Here is a 17,212-nt window from a genome sequence, read left to right on the forward strand (position 1 = left end):
GGAGCAGGCTGAGCTGGAACAGCAGAAAGTAACGCAGCAATCAATACAATAGCCCCTTTAAGGGCAAGGAAGCTCTTTTGATGCCTCTAATAGCATTGATGCACGCTGTGTTATATGTAACTGCAATGTAATGACTTTATCAAACACGTAATTAATGTCATCAGAGTAAGAATGCCCCGTAAGATGACTTAGAATAATAATGAATGCATTCCTAATTATGACAGCTATTTAAAATCATCTTTTCAGAAACTGGAATTCCCCTTCCTGCTCTGGAAATATTTCCTTTTGTCAGGCAGCAGAGCCACTTATTCTCGTACATCTCAAGTGCCTGACAGCTGCTATTGATTCTTTTCTTTTTGGAAAGCAATGGCATTTGATTTCTATTTCTATTTGTCTATTTAAGGAAGCTGTTGTACTGATCACAAAGAGAACAGAAGGAGCCTTTTTACAAAGGGAAGCGCAGGAAGTTTTACTAGGAAAAATGTCTTCTCTAAAGGAGCAGTGATGCATTGGGGTAGGCTGCCCAGGGTGGTGGTACAGTCACTGTCCATGGAGGTGTTGAAGGAACAGAGATGTGGCACTGGGGAACACAGCTTACTGGGCATGGTGGGGATGGGCTGGGGTTGGACTGGGCAATTTTAATGGTCTTTTCACAGAATCATAGAATGGCCTGGGCTGCAAAGGCCCACAATGATCATCCAGCTCCAACCCCCTGCTGTGTGCAGGGTCACCAACCAGCAGCCCAGGCTGCCCAGAGCTACATCCAGCCTGGCCTTGAATGTCTGCAGGGATGGGGCATCCACAGCCTCCTTGGGCAACCTGTTCCAGTGCGTCACCACCCTCTGGGTGAAAAACTTCCTCCTAATACCCAACCTAAACCTCCCCTGTCTCAGTTTAAAACCATTCCCCCTTGTCCTATCACTATCCATCCTCGTAAACAGCCTTTCCCCCTCCTGTTTATATGCTCCCTTCAAATACTGGAAGGCCACAATGAGGTCTCCCTGGGGCCCTCTCTTCTCCAAGCTAAACAAGCCCAGTCCCCTCCAAGCCTAATGACTCTGATTCTGGTGGTTCTATGAGTGGGCATGGTAGTGATGGACAAGATAACCTGGGTTTTTTTTCCAACCTTAATGACTTTATGATCAGCAGACAGATCCACCCCCAAAATCACACCTCTGCAACGCTGAACACAGAGCTACAAAGAAATGGTTAACAACTGCCATTCTAAAATACTCATGTTCACTTCCTCAGGTCCCCACAAGCTGCCCCATGTGGCTCAGGCAATAATAGGAAGGAGGAGCTGTTGGTGGCTGACCTGCTGGCTCCCCCTGGTGACACCACCCTGGCGTGGGAGGTCACCAGGAGCCGCTTGAGGATCTCCACTCGCATGGCTTTCCACTTCTCAGGGGGTGAGATGTGCAACGCCAGCACGGTGTAGTAATGGGGCCCATCCACCTCATAGGCACTCTCCAGCCACTTCTCCCTGGGGTGCTCCATGAAGCTCTGGAGGTTTTTCTCCTCCCTCGACGTTGCTCGCGTTCTGAAACACAAGAAAAGCTTTAGCAATTGTTCTGGTTCTTGCATGCTGTTTGCTGCTTCCCAAATTCATCCAGTGCTTGAGTCTGTATTTGCTCATAGTGAAGCATGCAAGCCTAACAAACTCATTTCCCTGGAGCTGCATAAGTATGAGAGGTCTGCAAGGCAGCTGGCATTGCCCCAGGAAGACATTAATACTGTAAAGCTATTTTTCCTTTTGTTAGGGGAAAAAGTCAGGCCAAGAATCCCATGTGTTGGGTTGAACCTCTGCCCAACTGACTCTAAGCACGACTGTTCCTACAGCCAGATCTCAGGATCGATCCGTGTAATTCATCTGCTGCAAAAGCAATCAAGGAGGAGATACAGGCCAATTTGAAACCAAAAAGGTGGAGTGCTTACTGTAAGCTTCCATATTTTATACATGTGCATGTATATTTATCTCCCTTCTCTGCTCTGCTCTCTTCAGAAGAGCTATATAGACACCTATGAAGATGTGCAGCCCCTTTATCACAGCTCACTGCTGCATCCTCCCCATCAGGAGGTACCAATCAGTATCCCTAGCAGATAAAGCTATGTCTGAGCGTTCTGCATACCCCACATTTGCTATATAATGCAGCTGGTAGCCAACTAGTAGCTCTTTATTTTCTACATTTAGTACCAAAAACTGTGTCTGGAAAGGACATAATGCATTTTTATACAACAGCCACACAGCGGGTGCTGGGCTCGCTGGTGCCACTAAGCAGCCTTACAAGATGAAAAGAATAGTTTCATTTATTTCCCTCTCGAGAGACTCAGAAAAACAATAGTACAAGGATCTGGAGATAGATATTAAAAACAACAGGCAAATTGCATTACAGCCAAAATGCTGATTAGTTCCAGGCGGCAGAGATTTCACTGCACTCCATTTGGAACGACCTCAGTTTAAGAGGCACGTGTATCAACACTTACAGCCTCTTCCCATTAATATTACCTTTCAATATCTAACTGCAGAAATAAAAGGCATAAAACTGATACTGACGTGTTGAGGACGTAGAGCACCGTGTGGATGATGTAAGGAATGAGGTGTATGTTACTCTCCCTTCCTCCTCCTCCAGTATCTACGCTGAACGATTGCTCCATAGCAAAACGCAGGAACAGCAGTTTAATGTCATGGACATTGAGCTGGTAGGTGGGCTCCCGCTGCCCTGTGCATTCTTGGAGGTAAGTGTTGTGTCTGAAAAACAGCAGTGAAGTGTCATTGGATTAAGAGTCTCTAAAGGCTTTTCAATAAAGTTTTTTCTTCCACACTATGAATAAGTTAGAATGTGAGCAATCATGTCAAAGCAAAGCTCTATGGAAGAAACAGAATATGAAGATGCAAAGAGAGGCTCTGAACTTACTCCAGCCAATCCAACTCCATGTGCATACACATTTACACACAGCAATACTATTTTCCTATGTCCAGGGCTTGGGATACAGCTCCTTGGCTGAAAAGCATTAGAGAAGTTACAACTCCTCATTTCTAATATAACTTCTAAAAGCCCTTCACAAAGTGAACCAGAATATGGACAACAGGATGATCAATCTACAAGCATTCTAGATAAGTGGCCAGGACATTGTAATTCATTAGCACTGAGATATGGAGATCTACAAAAGGATTCTGTTGGTCTCGCCTAACTCAAATGCAAAACACCATGAGAAGTGACAACTACTCACCGTGCTAAGCAAGTAGCAAAAGCAGACTCTGGCACATGAGGTCCCCAGACTGGCAGGAGCCCATTACACTTGGTGTTGGCATTTTGTAGGGCTGCACTCTCCCACTCTTCACGGCCACGAGCGAGTCTGTATTGAGAGAGCAAGCCATACACAGGCAAGTTAGAAACATGCAAGATTCTTTCAAAGGAACCACGAACAACTTGGCAGTTCCATAGTTTAAACTACAAACTACAGGCCTGACTTCCATTTAGCACAAGAAAGCAAACTGCAAAAGAGAAGAACGTGGCTGTCTGCAGGCTGCAAAGTGACAAATTCCTAAGCAAACACATTATAAGGCCAAGTGCCGTGCCCATATGCAAGCTCAGAAAGTAACATCAAGCACCACAACTCTGCTTATCATCAGAACGTACCGTACAGCTGCAAGGTGACAGTCGTAATGGACAATGTTGAAATGAGAGACTGTGCTGTACCCCTGCTGCTTTCGGGGCTTGTTTTCAAACTCCTCTAGTGCAACACGCTTGGTGAAAGTATAGATACCTAGGACCTTTGTAGGCTGCAATGACAACAGCTATGTTAGAGATCATCCATATTTGGAACAGTTCACACTTTGTGCCATTCTGACACTGCACTGAGTTCAAAAACTTGCACTGAGTGCATTTTTTCCCCAGCTCTCAATGGAAGTTTCCACTTCCCAACCACCTTTAGACTCCAAGAACCAAACCTGGGACTTCCTGACCTCCCAGAACCAATGCACTCAGCCCTGTGAAGCTGGATGCTGAGTCCCCCTCAGGTGGTGAGAGTGCTTTGTAAACATATTGTGCTATACCTGAAACTTGTATCCTTCCCGGCAGATGCAGCAAGTCAGGCCTGGTTCTTCTATGAGCTCCTCCATCTGCTTAAGCAGTGCAGTCTTGGTCACCACCTGACCCTTCTCATTCGTCTGGCAAAGAAAACAACTTGAGCAGGTCAAAAAGACAATAAAGAACTGCACCATCCCCACCACTGTAATAGGAATGCCCAACCCTATTCCCAGCTTGCTATTAGCAACCGTATTTACTCTCCCAGCAGCACCAAGCAATCCGTGGGCTTCAGCTCTGCAATATTTGTCAATAAATCATTTTACACAATTCCTCATGTGGCAGTTTTAGCAGGACACAAATAAAAGCCCATTAGATCACCAGTTGTCGTCGGTGCAAACAGACATTACCGTCATCCCCAGCGTGCCCAGGGCCTTCTGTCTCATTGCCATGGCCATACGCTTCTTCTCTGCCCGTGTCTCCTTCCGGGCAGCATCGATCTTCTTATTCACCTCTGGATGTTCCCTCAGTGCCTCCAGAAGATTCTCTGCTAACGTCCCAATCCCTTCATCACTCGACACCTGCTCGAGCTTGTGCAGGTTGGTAATGGAGTCTGTACCTATCAGCACCTGGCAGACATTGAAACACAGCACCTTCTTCAGAAAAAGGGTGCATGCAATGCTGACCCTTCTTTTTGATCCCACTCATCACAGCTGACCAGAAGCACTGATCTAGAAGAATGTTTTGACTTCATTTATTCCTACATTATGGACTCTGAGACTTAAAACCATGTACAAGTAGCCTCTGCACTGGCCATCACTATGATACTGTCCCTCTCCAAGCCCAACAAAAAGCATAGAGTCAAATACTGTAGAAACACCTGCTTAGCTATGACCACAAAAAGCAGCGTACCAAGCCAGTCATGCTCAGCTCAGCTTTGAATGTGGTCTCCTTACCTGTGTAGCAGGGTGCTGCGTGGCAAGTCCTCGGAGCAGGCGCAGGATAAAAGGAAGCGCAGGTCGAGATAAGAATTTCTTCCATATGTCTGCATCCAGACTGCACAGAGAAAAAGAGGCAGCAGCTGAAGGGCAGTCACCCATTCCAAAAAGGCCACTGGCAGTCAGCCAGCTGCACAGCTTGCAGAGCACAGGCTGCAGGCAAGACAAGCACCCCTCCCCCTGTGCCCCTTCTCTATTAATTAATGAACTGACATTCACACTCACACTTCCATGTTGTGCACGTTAATAGCCAGACTGTCAACTCTTAGCCTTGGGATTTATGTTTGTGAGCTGTGCAGCAGCAGCAAAAGCTCTGTTCCAGTGTCACAGGTAAGGAACAGGCAGAAAAAAAACTGGCACTATGATACTCTGTTGTGATGGGTATCAAATGGGATGACTGCAGGCTTTTTAGCCTCTCTCTACAGCAATATTTTCTCATTGGATTCTCTGCATCTCAGATTTAGACAGTATCAAGTCTAAATGCTTCAGAAGGTGGACTTGTTAATAGCTGTCCTGGAAGATCACTGCATTTGGCACTGAAGAAATGAGACAAAGGTGTCTCACATTATCACGCTCATTAAGTAGTGACTCTTACTTCTTTGCACTGGGAATGTGTTTTTTCATGTAGTCAAGGGCGTTCTGTGTAATCCCCTTCTGGAGGATGAGATCTTTCAGCTGATGGCCATTGCTGTTGTTTTTTATTCCTGCTGCTATTTTACAGAAGCAATCTAGGAAAACTTTATCATCTCCACTATGCTCCTCATCGTACCTGAAAGAGGAAAACAAAGGGTGACTTGGAGGTTCTTCAAGAATCTCTGCCTGTAATTCTCATTACATTTATTATTGAAGGAATGTACTTACTCCAAATAAGAGACTCAAAATCCAACTCAGATCCCTGTCATCTCAGAAAGTACTTTAAAGCACCATTATTTATTTAAATTTTGTTTAAATGGCTAAGAAAATAAATGGGAAATCAAGCTAATGTACTAGGAATCTCTGAGGCTTTGTGTTACACTGAAGTAAGCATCAGTAAGGTATAGATCTATCAATGTATTTGATTTCACATGTTTTTAGTTGAAATATGACAACATACTTATCAAAGTTACAGTAGGGCTTAAACCGATCCACCAGGATCTGCATTTTCTCCATTTCCCCAAAGGACAAGTAAGGGATGATGCGTAACAGCCCCTGCAGGACGCTGAGATTGGAACGGACAAAGGTGCTGTTAATCTGGTCGAGCAACATCACCAGCTGATCTTTGTCACCAGTTAGGAGGAGGTTACCCTGCAAAGGGAAAAAAAAAAGCATGATTTATGTTCAGGAATAAATCAACATCCTTCAAGGGAACCCAGTTTTGAAGGATTAGATTTCTAGACCCCGGATGAAGCAAGAAGATCCATCCTCATTTCCAAACAGCTTATGGAATAGTTGCAAAACTCCCCAAGCTGACATCTAACTTTTTCTACCTACTATGATTTTCTAGTCTAATAATCCCAGCCCAAAGGAAGGCAGATTCCTATAAAGCAATAGTTTCAAACAATGAGAAAAAAAAACTCTTCACTCTTGATGTACTTGAGATACAGCTCTTATCCTCAATTAGCTGTAAAACCAAGCATGTTTTCAGTAGGTACAAAAACACTTGACAAAACAAGGCAGAGCCGCGTCTTTTCTTGCCTTTTATTGCCCTGTGGCCCAAAGCACCAGGGAAGGGATCCAAGCAGTGCTTATTAACCCCCACCTGGACTGTGCAAGAATCATCCCAAATAAGCTTTGCAGTGCTTTTGGTTCCTCCTGCCCTACCTTTGAGGCCTGCTAAGACATGCCAGCAAGCGTAACAAGGGTTAGGCTCCCATTTAGCACACCTCTGCAGCTCCCGAAGCTCAGCATCCCTGTAAGAAGATCCTCACCAGCCTTGAATCCCAGTCAACATTTCCATTTGTGCAGTAAGCCCCAGGCACTCACCTTGTCCTCACTCAGAGGTTCTGCATTGGATTCATCCAGTATTATTTCCATTATACTGAGCACTTGTTCTGCCACAGCTGCACCTCCACTGTCCTTACTTTCTTGCTCAGCCACCAGAGCCTGGAGAAGACAGCAGCAGTTACTGAAACAGCAACCCAGCAGCACTTAAGATCTCTTGCAGTTGTCATAAATAAGCATGATGGTTGAGAGGTAGTGTAAATTCACTGGAGTCCATAAGAAAGCACTTCATGGAAGTCCAGGATGTCCTTACCAAGTTGAGAGTTCCCAGCATGACATTCAAAGTGTTCATCTCTGGCTTGACCAACTGCTGACGATTTATTTTCACCTTCACGCAGTAACTGAACAGTTTTAGCAGCACCTACAAAACACAGAATGTGCTCCCTAGGGTACCTTCAAAACGAGCACTGGGGTTTTGCTGAAACTAAAAGCACTGAACAGTAGAGAATGATTATAGAAACAGAATGATTGGGTTGGAAATGGCCTTAAAGACAGTTCCCATCCCTGCTGTGGCTGGCTGTTGCTCAGGCTGTCCAGGGCCCCAGCCATGACCCTGGTTGTATCTTCTAAGAAGAGAAACTGAGACTCACAGTGAGGAGGTGCCGGCCTTGCTTGAAGTCCTTAATACCAGTCAGCCTGTTGAGCATGCACTCCAAGCCTCCACACTGCGCCATGACACCTGCCATCTTGTAGACTTCTTCCTCATCCTCCTCTTCATCTACAGGAACAGAGACAGATCATGAAGGCAAAACCAGAGCACAGTAGTGTACATTTACCAACAGTTCAAGTCACATTGACTGTGTCAAATCTGAAAAGGCTTATGAGCAGGAACATGAAGGAGGGCCAGGCAGAACAGCCACGTGCCACACCAGTGTTTGTGTCTATAAAGCACAGAGTTGAAGTGCTGTTAAAATCCTCCTCCACACTAGGTGAAGCAGGTAAAGGCAGCAAAAGGAACGTCAATCAACTGTAAGCTGTGGGGATAAATAGTGTCACTGCTCTGCAGAGAACTTCAGACTTCAAATCTAATCCCAGCTTTCAGGAGACAAGTGCATTACCGGTGGTGGAGTCGAGAGACTCGATGAATTCCTCAGTTGCATCTCCTAGTAACCCTCGCATGCGGTAGATGATCCTCATTGGCTCCCCCTGCAAGAAAGGAGAGCATTATAGGAACTGTGCTTCTGGGAACATGCATATACACAGCCTTGACTTGACCTGACAGCTGATAGTAACAGGGAGAAATCTTTCACTGCCTCATTCTCCCCTTTCTGAGATGAATTAGGAAAACAGCAAAGCTACTACCTACAAAAACCTCAATCACTCATCTGTCTGTCTGCTAAGTTAGACAGACAGCCCGTAATAAACAGACTCCTCCTTATGTCTCCTCCAATGGTTTCCTTGAGCACCAGTGAAAGATGCAGGTAAGGAAAACGTGTTCATCTCTCGGGAAGCATCTGCTTTTCACAGCAACTTCTCTGAGGGTATTCACAGCATACCTGGGAAATACAGGGCACAGGCAATGAAGCAAGAAAAGCTAATTGGATGAATGCTTTCAAGCAGATAAAATCCGCAGTGATGGAAAATGGAAGAGGAGCAGCAAAAGCCAATTTAACGTGCTTTTAAGTAAGGTGGGATGTTATTACAGCGATACAACCAAACCCACTACCAGGCCGTGCTTCTGCCCTGGGAAAGGATGAGTTTTCCAGCTGGAAATATTGACTGCATATCGCTACACTTTCCATTTTAATCCATAGGTCTGAATAAAAAGCAGAAAAGAAAAATCCCAGATTTGGGAGCAGGAGACCTTGTGAGAGAAAACCTGTCAGAGAGCGCGCTAAGCCTAATGTGGAATAAGCAGTGCTTAATGTCACAGCAAATACATAAGCACGGGGAAAGCCCCGGGGGGAAGATCTGCTCAAAGGCCACGCTAGAGACCAGCAATTAACACCACAGGGGCCCTGGTAAAATGGCAGATGAACAAAAAAAAGCCAGCAAGAGACAAGAGAAACAAAAAGGGGCCTGAGGTTGCTTTCTTGTGAGCCTGTCTATTTCCTAGGGAACACAAGCTGCCACTCCAGAAGTGCTTTGCAGAGGTGCTCACAAAGGACGACAGATGAAAGCTGCTTGGTGACAGTAAAGCTGAGCACACTCTGCCTCTCCCTGCCAGCGCTGCATCTCAGAAGAGAAGAGCTCTGGGTGCTGCTCAGAGAGGGCACGTGGGCTGGGGCAATGTGTGCCATGGGTGCCCTCATTTCCCTTTGGGACTGCACTCAAGTTCAAGCAGGACCTCAGTGGTTGAGACTGGCATCTCATTCCCCTGTTCAAGCTGAACAAAAATGCAAAGCAATATGGAGATATGTCAGATGCTCTCTGTGCATAAATAATTTGGGCTCATCCCTGAAGTGCAGACTGATGGAGCAATCAGGTGCCTCAGACTGCAAGCACGCAGTAAGCTGCCATGTGCATACGGAGTGTGAAATGTGCTTTGAAAGGAAGTGACACAAAGCTCAGACCCTTCCCTAAAGGAAGGTAAGAAAGTTAGTCACTCAAGAAGGCAGATCAGGTACCTGACATACTGCACAGGTAAGTTCAACACACTCACCTGGGTCAGCATGATGTGCTTTTAAATCACTTATGTTGCAGAACTGACTAACAGTCTATCCAAATAGAGCAAAACAGGTGCTGAGCAATTATGTGAAGAAATTCTTTGTCAGGAAATGAATACCGACTTGTGATTTATCTGTTCTTGATATCAAGGATAAGTGCTTTGTGCTGTTAATGTACACACATATGAGGATAACACATACCTCATTAGTAGGACACCACACCTTCTTGTAGACCTCAGCCACAGGCAGATCCAAACTGATGATCTTATTGTTCACCAAAAGCTGAAAGAGAGAAAAATAATAGATCTAGAACAAGCCCACAACACCACAGCTGCCTGGAAATGTCCCCACACATTTGTGCAAGAAATCCACACTTGTGCATTCTCACCTCCATTCCACTGTCATCCTCCAGCAGAGCTACCAGGTCACAGTCCTGACAGATTTTGTTCTTGATGTCCCTCATGAGCGGCCCAATGCCAGGCTCATTACTGCTATAGGGATTTCCTGGCATTCTGCCCTGCAAGAAGTCTTCCTGCTGAGGATCTTTCTCCAGTGTTACAAAGAACTCAGTTACTTCATTCTCCTCCTAAAGAACAACAGAGCAGAGGCAGGGTAAAGGAGTTTTCTCCAAGTCACATTCCTATTCTTACATTCTTATGGTAGCAATTAGCAGGATGTCCCTTAAACATAAAGTGCTTCCATCACTGGAGTATCCTGCTTTACACACACACATCACTTAGTTAACAAATTCCTGAAGACAAAGCAATACTGCTTTGTATTGCATGCCAAAGCAGGAAACCTCAATATTAAATTCCCCAAATGGGCCTGTTTTACATTGGCTCACAGTAAATCATTATCATAGGCTATTGTTTTTTGACAATATACTAGCACTTCTGATTCCATACATCATGCTGTGGCCATCTGTATACTTACAGGATAGATAATACTGCACAATCTCTCAAAGATGAAAACAGGAGTCCTGTAGTCATCGAGGCTGTAACGTTTTGCAGTCTCTATACACACTGCCATAAACGCTTTGGTTTCAGATTCTGTGCCTGCCAAGAAACACAAGTATTACAAAAGACACAAGAGTCAATATAAAACTGGAGACCAAGCCATTAAAAAAGCCAGCAACAACTCGCTATAGAAGTCTCTTAGAGAGAAGCTCTTCATGTGGCTGTAACTATCTGCTTTTCATCTTACTTGATCCAGAGCCTGTATTCATGGAACCAAGGTGGCTTTACCTGTTGTCATATCTTCCAGCATCTCCAGCAGCATGTCCTGGGTTTCATCGATCAGCTTTGTTCTCTGTACTACTAACTTCCTCAAACACAGGTACCCATTCAGGACAGTACCCACCAGGCGGCTTTTGAAGTGTCGTTTGATGGACTCCACCTCCACAAAGGAAGAGAGAAGGCCTACAAAGCAATGAGATATTCAGGAAGAGGGGAAGAGAATTTGGTTTGCTGGCTCTGAATTTCATGTGGCCAGCAAACTGGGCAGAATAATATAATACAGCGTGATGAACTGTCTTATTCCAACTCCCCTTGTCAGTTTGTGGTTTAAAACTCAAGCCTATGAACTGAATGGTTGGAAGCAAAAATCTTGGCCTGCAAGAGCTGTCTCTAAATTATACCATGTGGAAATGAGGAAAAGGTACACAGAGATTTTTCTCTTGTGAGATACTTCAGAAGCAAATGGCTGCTCCCCTTCCAATGCTGAAGTTGCCTCTGACAAAGCGACTCATCAATTACATCACCACACTCCTTGTTAATACAGCAAAGAAAGGAATCAGTGGACATTTTGATTCTTTCCCATTACATTTATCAACATGCTTTTTCTGGCCAGAAGCCACGCTTTATGAGTTAGTCCATTCATTTCTGAAGAATGTGCAGGAGGATAGAAAAAAGAACAACCTAGTTATTATAAAACACTCCCATTTCCAAGAAAAGGGGAGTGGAAAAAAGCATACATCAGGAGATTGAAAAATGAAAAGCTATGATACATTAAGTGAGAAACAAACAGTAGCGGCCCCAGGAATCATAGTGGTCAATAAGTACAAAGGAGAAAAGTGATTATGACAAAGTTTGCTCATGATACGTTACCACAGTTCAGGTAACTGCATACTGAAACTGACCACAAAAGATAAAGGAAAGTCTACTTTGGGACTGAATGTTGAACTGATGGCAAAAATCCAATGCTGACAGCTGAAGAACATTGAATCACTTCTCAGAAATTTCATTATATGCTGTGATAGAAGGATGATCATCCTGCCTCCAATCCTACTGCAAGAATTGCATTGATACCACCAAATACCTGTGAGACTCTTCAAGGCATATCCTTGCTGCAAATCAGTGCTGAGTGTTGCTTCCTCCAAGGCAAGTAAGCGAGCTATTTCCTGAAAATAATTAACAAGTCCATTAGGACAACGAGCTGCAATGTCAATGCTGATGAGCTTGTGAGCGTCTAACAGACTGAAACCTAACATACATTGACTCGTGGGGTGCAGAGGAACATAGTAAAAGAACAGAGTCAACCACAGAGAAACTACAACTGCACTGAAGCAGTAAGAAGGAAGAGGAGAGAAAAAACAATCCAAATCTCCTCCTTTACATTCTCCCTGTACTCACCTCATGACTATTAGCATTGCTTTGCTCTAGGGGCCCTCCATGATGGACCCACCACCCCCACTGAATCTGTCACCTTCTTTGGGGTGCAGCTGTGAGCACTACACAACAGCTAAACACTAAGACCTCACTCTCTGACAAATGCAATTTAAATGTGTTTCCTCTCCAACAGGCTGTAAATTCATGTTCAAGGAATTGTAGCACACCTAATCTTCCCTTGTCATGAAGAGCTTTCAGAGTCCAGCCTGGCAGCTAAGACAGCTTTCAGCTTGGACCTCATGCCAAGTCAGGGGAGCAATATTTATACCCTTTAGCACAGCTGTGCACCTAACAGATAATCATGTACCAGGCAGTTTACACAGAGGCCTGCTACTGCTGGGGCTAAAACCACTGCAGCTGTTTCTGTTGAGATGACAGGGTAGAAGTGTGAAATTCATAAACCTGGCAGTGGTCAGCAACTGAACAAAGAGATGAAGGTTTGAAAACACAAAAGCCAGACAGATTGAAGGGTCTGGGACAAGCTTTCTGCTACAATTTACTTCCTCCAAACATGCCCATACCTTGGTGATGAGGCTGCCAATATAGGGCAGAACGCCTCTGGCTGCCAGGTAGACTTTCCAGTGGGCAGGTTTGATGAGTTTCTGGTACAGTGCCAGGTACTCAGCAGCACATTCGCCAGCAATGCTCAGCTCATCCAGGTAGCTGGTAAAGAGAAGCACATGCTGACAACCAACACTCAGCAACAAGTCCCCCTCACTCTCTGTTCTTCCTCACTAGCAGCATTACCAGTATTCGTTAATCACTGCTAAAGTGATACTTCATCCAAAAAAAGATGGTGACCAACTGTGATAACACTGTCACTTGTGCTAAGTTATGTCATGTTAGTTAGAAGAGAGTTTCCCCTGTTATCTTGCTGTCTAAGAGACCAGGAAAATTATGTCCACGCAGCTGAATATCATCTGCTTACCTCTGGAAAATACAGAATGCCAAGCAACAAAAAAAGTCTTTCCTAAAACACTATCCACCAAGCTAATTAAATTTAAGAACCCAGCACAAAACAAGATGTCAATCAGAAGTATACTATAGGCGGAGGTGATAAAAGAAGAAGGGAGTGATTCTCACGGGAATTAAGAGAAAAATAATCCAGGAGCTGCCAAGTGTGGCATCATGGAAATACCTCGTAAGGAGATCAAGGACCTGTTGTTTGCGGCTGGGGATGGTAGCCAGAGCTTCCACAATGGTACACGCAGCCTGCCTTGCGGCTTGAGTGGCTGGAGTAAACAGCACCTAAAGCAAAAGCATTAACATAAGGTATCACTTGATGTGCGGAGATAAACCAGGGATACCTCATTAGCCAGCGCACATTGGGACAGTTTGGTGACTTGATGGCAGCGTTCATTTGTTCTTCTAAAGACTTCATTCTAAGAGAATGCCTACACGATGTTCTACATCAAAACATTTATACCATGCACTCATCCACACAGCATGTAAATGATGGCAAACTACCAACATTCCCTGGTGGTTAACTGTGACCCATGGTGCTGACAGGCCAATACATCACACTGGAGCTTTCACCCATGTTTACCTGTCGCAGCCAATTGTTGTGTCCCAGCTTGAGATCCAGTGGACAAGTCCTCTTCCCACGACGACTCATAAACTGCTTCCATTTCCAGACATATTTTTCTGACAAATAGAGTTGGTGAAGTTCTGCTTTGCTGGGAGGTTTCCCATTGGCATCTACACCTGCAATATTGAACACAGCTCAAGAGAAATGTTTATCTTCGGGCATAGTGTGTTTTCTGCTCAGAAGCTGAGCAGTGCAGCTTAGAAAGGTCACTGCTGCCATCTCCACAGATGGCATGGTTAAGTGTGAAGATGGTATCAGATGGCAGGGATAGGAGCCAACGTAACAGAAATACATGCATGTTCTTTCACAGCTAAAAAACACACAACTACCTCTGGCAGGGAGGCACTTTTTCCAAGCTTCATACGATGCTTTGGGGTCCCTCTTGAGCCACAGTTGAGCTTGTGCATGGATTTCATTGCTGTAAGGCTTCACAGTGGTGAGTGCATCTGCAGGCACATCCTAGCAGACAAAAGCAGCTCTGTGATTCCTGACAAAGCCACAAACTGCAGCTAAATCACAGTCATGGAGCAGCCAACCAATATTGCCTTTATCAGAATTATAGCTGTATTTAAAAATATGAGTCAGATGTACTTGACTCCACAAAACTGCTGGATGTACCAAGAGCTTACCCCTAAAAAGCAGACTCTAATCAGCTCATTTTCAGATACTTTACTCCAATTCTAAGGCAATACCTTGTTTTTCTTGCTGGTTGGAGCAGGTGGTTTGATCAGCTTTTGAAGAATGCGCAGGCACATGAGGGTGATGTTTTCAACAACCACTGGAGTCTTTATGTTCACTGCCATCAGAAAGAGGCTGAGAGCTGAAAGAGAGACATGCTCATGCCACCAAGATCTGCACGTGGGGACCCCTCCACAGCTCTGTACAGCACCTCAGAAGTGCTTGGACCTGGGCATAGCGTTTAAAATAAAGCTTTTACTTCTAGCTCTTTCAACTCACCACAGCGTAGTCGGAGCTCCCAGCAGCTGTCTTCCTTTGAGATGGAGTCTGTGAGCAGCAACATCTCATACTGGAGACTGCTAGCCTGTAAGAGAGACATGCAAAAGCTTAAAAAGGTGACAAAGGATTCCCTTTTGCCTTCTGATATTTAAAAATACAGCTTTAAAACACATCGATCCAAGTACATCTTAGTCCCATCCCTAATTGAGATGACAGGCAGTCTGCCGGAGAGAGCTGCAAGCTGAGCTGTAAACAACAGCTAAGGCCTATAGAACAGCCTGAGGAAACTCAGGCATGTTACTATCATGTGATGTTGTACTTTACCTTAATTCCTATCAAGACACCTTATGTATCACAGACAGATTATGATAACAGAGAAAATGTAATGACTGGAATAAACCAGAAGCTGAAGAGGGTCAGAAAAAAAACAAAGAAAGCACTGGAGTCACTCACCAAGTCTGGATTTGCCCAGTGTCCCTTCAGAGCTGCAGAAACCTTCCCGATGATTAAATCATTCATCTGCTGCGTGGCTTCTGGATTGTCCCTAATGCCAGAAGGAAAAAGAGAATGCTGCTATGCTGTGCTCCTACTGAATACCAAGAGCTCCTGGGATTTCAGCATAGCTGATGACAAAGGTACAGCAAGCAGTTACGGTCTACTGTTTGCTGATGTTAGATCTCTCCCCTACACAGCTACACCTTCCCAATTCTGCTTTTACTAGGAGAGGGCTATGAGCACTGGATCAAACCATACCTGGTCAGAAGGCACATGAGCTGACGGACCTCCTCCCTCATGGTGGCTGCACCCCGCCGCAAGTTGTAGTCAAACAGCTCTCGGATAAGGCCCTGGGACACAAGGATATGCCTGATGGCAGAGTTAGTTGCCAAAGCCCGAAGCAACGTTATGCAGTGTTCAGTGACAGCTGAGGCACAGCCGTAACACTTCGTTGACGACGTGTGGCCACAGCCTAGAACAGACAAGGCACGGTACTGGCTGGCAGTGAATGTGGGTTGGACAGTGGTCCGTGAGGACTTTGTTGCTGCCTCCCTCTGTTGAAGGTCATACTCCAGGAGCTCCTTCCGAGAGGCAAATACTTTCTGGAAACACAAGAAAGGAGAAATGAAAGTTGTGAAGCAGTACACAGTCACTAAACCTACTTACAGATTACTTGCACTGTACACTTCATGGACATACATTATGTTTCATATATTTTCATATGTTTTCATAAAACTCTCTCTCATGTCAATGGCAGACCTGGGACATTAATTAGAAATGTCAGCCTAAGTCCCAGTTATCTGCTCTGTTTTAAGGCTCATTGTCCACATTAGAAGCAGAAAGAAACACATGACCCAAATATAAATCAAAGCTCATCGTACCTGGATGATTTTGGAAAGTTCATCAAATGAGTTCTTGCAGTCCCCACAGTACTCCTGGGCTAACTGCAGTATGTATCTGTTCACACTAGCTGAGGTAGAACTAATCCCTCCACTACTACCAGATTCATCCTGGAACAGAGAGGAAAATAAAAGGCATCAACACATGGAAGCTACACACAAAAAATAACCACTACAGAACAGCATCTGAGGCAAGGGTCTCCAGCTGTCCTTGGCAATATAAAAGCCAATGTCCCGCCTGCCTCCTACAAGGGTTTTTCTGTGCAAAATCCATTTGTCCTTTGTTACCTGGGGCTTTTCAGGAGCTGCTTCATTCACTTTGCACAGAAGGTTTTCCAGCTGCGGTCGATGTCCCATCAGCTGGTGATACACTCTGTCAGCTTTGTCCAAGAGAGTGTTGATGTTTGTTACTGCCTAAGAATAAAAGAAGAAAGGAAACTTTTGGTTTATGTTCAGACAGGATTTCTAATTCTACTGAGCTACACCTCCAAGTTTTCCCACTTCTTATGTTACTGAAAAGTGTGAGCTTTACTTCTTCCACAAGTATCCACTGTGCAACACTGTAATCTGCACACTTAGACTTTGTGACAGGCCACACGGACACTGCATGTACTGCAATGGGTTCCTCTTTCATTAGCAGGACTCCAGAGATGGGATGCTAATGTGTACAGCACAACCCAAATTGCACAGCAAGACAAAGAGATGCAGTGCTAGATAGCTAGTATGTATGCAAAGCACTGAATAATGTCTTTGAAGAATGATCTACTTAGCGGATGAAGAGAGTAAATAAGGGATTGCATTCCATACTTCTCAAAATGCCAAAGACGAGAATGAGGATTTTGAGAGATCACCAGAATCAAAGAAAATGCATTCGTCAGTAAAAAGCATAGAAGGAGCACTGCTTTTCATGTTACTCCCAAGACAGATGGGCCTCTTATGTCCCTACACTGTTTACTTAGCCAAGAGACACAGCATTTTGTTAATAATTCTGCTAT

The 17,212-nt window shown here is 44.7% G+C and overlaps 1 protein-coding gene across 6 annotated transcripts in view; it reads right to left on the reverse strand.

Moving 5' to 3' along the window:
• The window catches only part of UBR4 (ubiquitin protein ligase E3 component n-recognin 4), a 66,431-nt gene that overhangs the window by 4,528 nt on the left and 44,691 nt on the right, over positions 1-17,212 (reverse strand). For 4 of the 6 annotated variants that reach the window (XM_015882451.2, XM_015882450.2, XM_015882448.2 and 1 more), the window contains 28 exons: positions 16,506-16,631; positions 16,200-16,328; positions 15,577-15,920; positions 15,277-15,367; positions 14,824-14,908; positions 14,559-14,686; positions 14,193-14,325; positions 13,825-13,982; positions 13,417-13,526; positions 12,800-12,941; positions 11,929-12,010; positions 10,857-11,030; positions 10,546-10,667; positions 10,001-10,198; positions 9,814-9,894; positions 8,065-8,152; positions 7,597-7,724; positions 7,260-7,367; positions 6,989-7,108; positions 6,120-6,310; positions 5,622-5,795; positions 4,985-5,084; positions 4,439-4,657; positions 4,058-4,171; positions 3,642-3,784; positions 3,232-3,357; positions 2,555-2,749; positions 1,316-1,540 (listed from right to left, as the gene is read on the reverse strand). In XM_015882451.2, coding sequence (XP_015737937.1) covers positions 1,316-1,540; positions 2,555-2,749; positions 3,232-3,357; positions 3,642-3,784; positions 4,058-4,171; positions 4,439-4,657; positions 4,985-5,084; positions 5,622-5,795; positions 6,120-6,310; positions 6,989-7,108; positions 7,260-7,367; positions 7,597-7,724; positions 8,065-8,152; positions 9,814-9,894; positions 10,001-10,198; positions 10,546-10,667; positions 10,857-11,030; positions 11,929-12,010; positions 12,800-12,941; positions 13,417-13,526; positions 13,825-13,982; positions 14,193-14,325; positions 14,559-14,686; positions 14,824-14,908; positions 15,277-15,367; positions 15,577-15,920; positions 16,200-16,328; positions 16,506-16,631 — 4,034 coding nt within the window. The remainder of the gene's footprint in view (positions 1-1,315; positions 1,541-2,554; positions 2,750-3,231; positions 3,358-3,641; positions 3,785-4,057; positions 4,172-4,438; positions 4,658-4,984; positions 5,085-5,621; positions 5,796-6,119; positions 6,311-6,988; positions 7,109-7,259; positions 7,368-7,596; positions 7,725-8,064; positions 8,153-9,813; positions 9,895-10,000; positions 10,199-10,545; positions 10,668-10,856; positions 11,031-11,928; positions 12,011-12,799; positions 12,942-13,416; positions 13,527-13,824; positions 13,983-14,192; positions 14,326-14,558; positions 14,687-14,823; positions 14,909-15,276; positions 15,368-15,576; positions 15,921-16,199; positions 16,329-16,505; positions 16,632-17,212) is intronic. The other 2 variants (XM_015882452.2, XM_015882447.2) reach the window with 1 other exon arrangement.

This window comes from Coturnix japonica, chromosome 21 (genome assembly GCF_001577835.2).
Source record: "Coturnix japonica isolate 7356 chromosome 21, Coturnix japonica 2.1, whole genome shotgun sequence".
NCBI classification, from domain to species: Eukaryota; Metazoa; Chordata; class Aves; order Galliformes; family Phasianidae; genus Coturnix; species Coturnix japonica.